At 37.3% G+C, this 2,843-nt stretch overlaps 1 protein-coding gene across 1 annotated transcript in view; it reads left to right on the top strand.

Annotated features, from left to right (window-relative positions):
• The window catches only part of LOC103516853 (heterogeneous nuclear ribonucleoprotein 27C), a 22,899-nt gene that overhangs the window by 6,369 nt on the left and 13,687 nt on the right, over window positions 1-2,843 (top strand). Inside the window, exon 2 of the mRNA XM_026829141.1 lies at window positions 2,119-2,159. Coding sequence (XP_026684942.1) covers window positions 2,119-2,159 — 41 coding nt within the window. The remainder of the gene's footprint in view (window positions 1-2,118; window positions 2,160-2,843) is intronic.

Here is a 2,843-nt window from a genome sequence, read left to right as displayed (position 1 = left end):
TCCACAGATAGGTATGGTAACCATTGTCCTATCTTTTTCAAATCTTCTGCTTATCGTCCTATATTAATTTCTTCCGCGTTCCTACCTACCATATTTCCTTTTACCTGCTTTCTTACTTCAAATAAAGAAGAAGAAAAAAATCTGTACAGATGTATGTTTATATTTTTTACTGCTTTACAAAATTCTATAAAAAATTGTTTATTTTCAAAAATATATAGGTAAATATTCACCTCTGTGTAATATATGTGTTCTACCTTACTAATTACCTATTGATTATATTAATTGTAATAGTAATTATACCAACGCTATTAACCGAAATTTTATCTATTAAAAACCCAGGTCGCCTTTTTTTTCTTCTTTAATAGGTAGGTGGCGTACCTACTACCTACCCATACATATGTCTGAGTTTTGATTAGTTACCTACTTACTTACTCATTCTGTTGGGCCGGCCGAAAGAGAGCCAGAGCAGCTACGATGCCCAGATGGGTCACTTCATCCGTATATCAAGTCACACATATGCCCTCGTCTGGCGTATTGGTTAAGACGCCCGGGCCTGGTATTCAGGTGGGCGTGCCGGTCGGATAGCCAGCGCCGAGGCTATGGCAATTTTTTATCCTCATTTATTTTAGAACTTCTGACGCACAGTAATAATGGAGCTCTAGAGGGGTTAGGTGCGTAGAGAGAACGCCTAGGCGTTAAACCTCGCCTTAGTGGTTGCCTTCCACTCAAGAGTCTATTATTGTATTATTTATCAAACGCAATGATCCCATAAGACTCCATTACCATTAGACATACCTACTGATTAGGGCTCCAGAGTCAAATTTTTTTAAAAAGAGGACATTGGCTTCCCAAAAACCCGGACACTCCAGCGAAAAACCGGAATTTTCCCGAATTTCAATAATGATATAGCTGCCCAGGGTGCCAGAGATACACTGCCATTTGCCGTGTACTTGATGTACACACGCATTCTTTCTTCACATTCGATGAAAAGCAAACATTTATTTTTTTGGGTTATGTTTCATGAATACGAATGTCCATAATGTAAAGGACAGATCATATATGTAAAATACACATTACACATGAACTAAAAAGGGTTTTTTTGTTCTCTCTAAAGAGATTTTTGTTGTCCCGTTCGTTTTGTAGGTAGGTACCTATCGATCTTTTTTTTAATATTTTCTCAGAAGAATTAAAAACGCTTTTTAATATTATTGGAGTCTTATCATCAAAAACCCGGACATTTCCCAAATTTTCAAAAATCCCCCCGGACGCCGGACAAACATGTAAAAACCCGGACATGTCCGGGAAAACCCGGACGTCTGGAAACCCGTGGTTGCCTTCCACTCAAGAGTCTATTATTATTATTATCAACTGCAATGATCCATAAGACTCATTACATTAGACATTACCTACTGATCCATTCAAAATTTTAAAACGGGCTGTCGTCCCTGCTGTCTAGTCGTAGGTTAGCAATGGCAAAAGAGTGCCGTGAAACTTTTTGGATATGCAATGTGCTTGTCATAATCAAGGGGGTCGAAATGAGTGGACTGAGTAACTTTTTTAACCTGTTTAGGATAAAATTCGCTCCGGTCAGGAATCGAACCTGCGACCTAGCGCTCATAAGGAAGACGTTATACCCTTCAAGCTAAAGCGTTTGGCTGAGATTATTTTTGACTTTTGAGATTGGGGGCCCTTGAAAACATCGAGGGTCCCCAAAATCTGGCTTCACTTATTTTGAAACATACCATCTGTTCAGTTCGGACCTCCTTGAAAAATTATGAAGGTCAAAAATGACTTGAATGAGAAACTCACATTTAATTAATTGGTTTCCAAATTTTCAAAGGATTAATAGAAATATATAGATTTATTTCAATTACAATTAATCAAATTGGGTTTTAATTTTGATTTAATTAATTTAATTTGTTTTATTTTGACGTTTTAAGAAAATAGTCGCATTTTGACTTCGACTAGAAGCGTCGTCAATCGATAATCAAAACAAACGGGCCGCCATCTTGTCATTAACTTTTTTTTAACTACTTTTGTTAAGTTGTAATTTTAGTTAGCTTTTAGTTCTTTATTTTTAAGTTTAAAAATAAGTTTTATTTAAGTTCAGACCTTCAGATTATGCGACAGACTAAAGACATGGAAGAAGACGAACAAGGGTAAGTGACGATGGTTTTCTGTTTGATTCCCTGAACGAAATTTCTCCCCTGACCCAAGTCGCTATCTCGTCTTGTACCTAGGTATCCGGTTTGATTTCACAACCAATTCGGTAACCGGCTTAAAAAAATACTAAAACACAAGGTCTCCCTTCTCGACAGATGGAACTCTCTCTTTTGAGTCTCTAGAATCACACCATTTCTAATGAACTTTCCATGAGAATGACTTGTCAAGTTCCTATGCCAACAAAAAAGCAGGATGAGATAGTGAAATTCAAAGATGAAAATAGGCTCATAATAATAAATGGTAGAACTAATAAGAAAAAACTTTCAGGCTGATATAGAGGTAGTCAAATGAACCAGGGCCACAATGGAGTTTGAATTGTATTAAAGAGCTTGATGTGAGAGTTAAAATCAAGTTTTTACCCTGATTGTTTCCCCAGGACATAAGAATAGACTTAGGCCAATAATTAGGTAGGTAGTTGAATGACCTAAGTCAGTTTTCCCCCTCTTAGGTGCTTTAACACTATTTACGATAGGTCATTTGTGCCAATACCCCTAGGTTTTATTAGGTCATCATTTTTAAATGGAGCAGTTGTGTGGCACTCGCTCCCAGGTGTTGGCTAAATTGGTGACCCTGACGTGATGGAAATTAGGAAACTTGAGAGCCCTCATCTGGACTTGACT

This window comes from Diaphorina citri, unplaced genomic scaffold (assembly GCF_000475195.1).
Source record: "Diaphorina citri unplaced genomic scaffold, Diaci psyllid genome assembly version 1.1 scaffold1681, whole genome shotgun sequence".
In the NCBI taxonomy this organism is placed as follows: domain Eukaryota; kingdom Metazoa; phylum Arthropoda; class Insecta; order Hemiptera; family Psyllidae; genus Diaphorina; species Diaphorina citri.
Note: the sequence above shows the minus strand (reverse complement) of the source record. Positions and strands in the feature narration are given on the sequence as shown.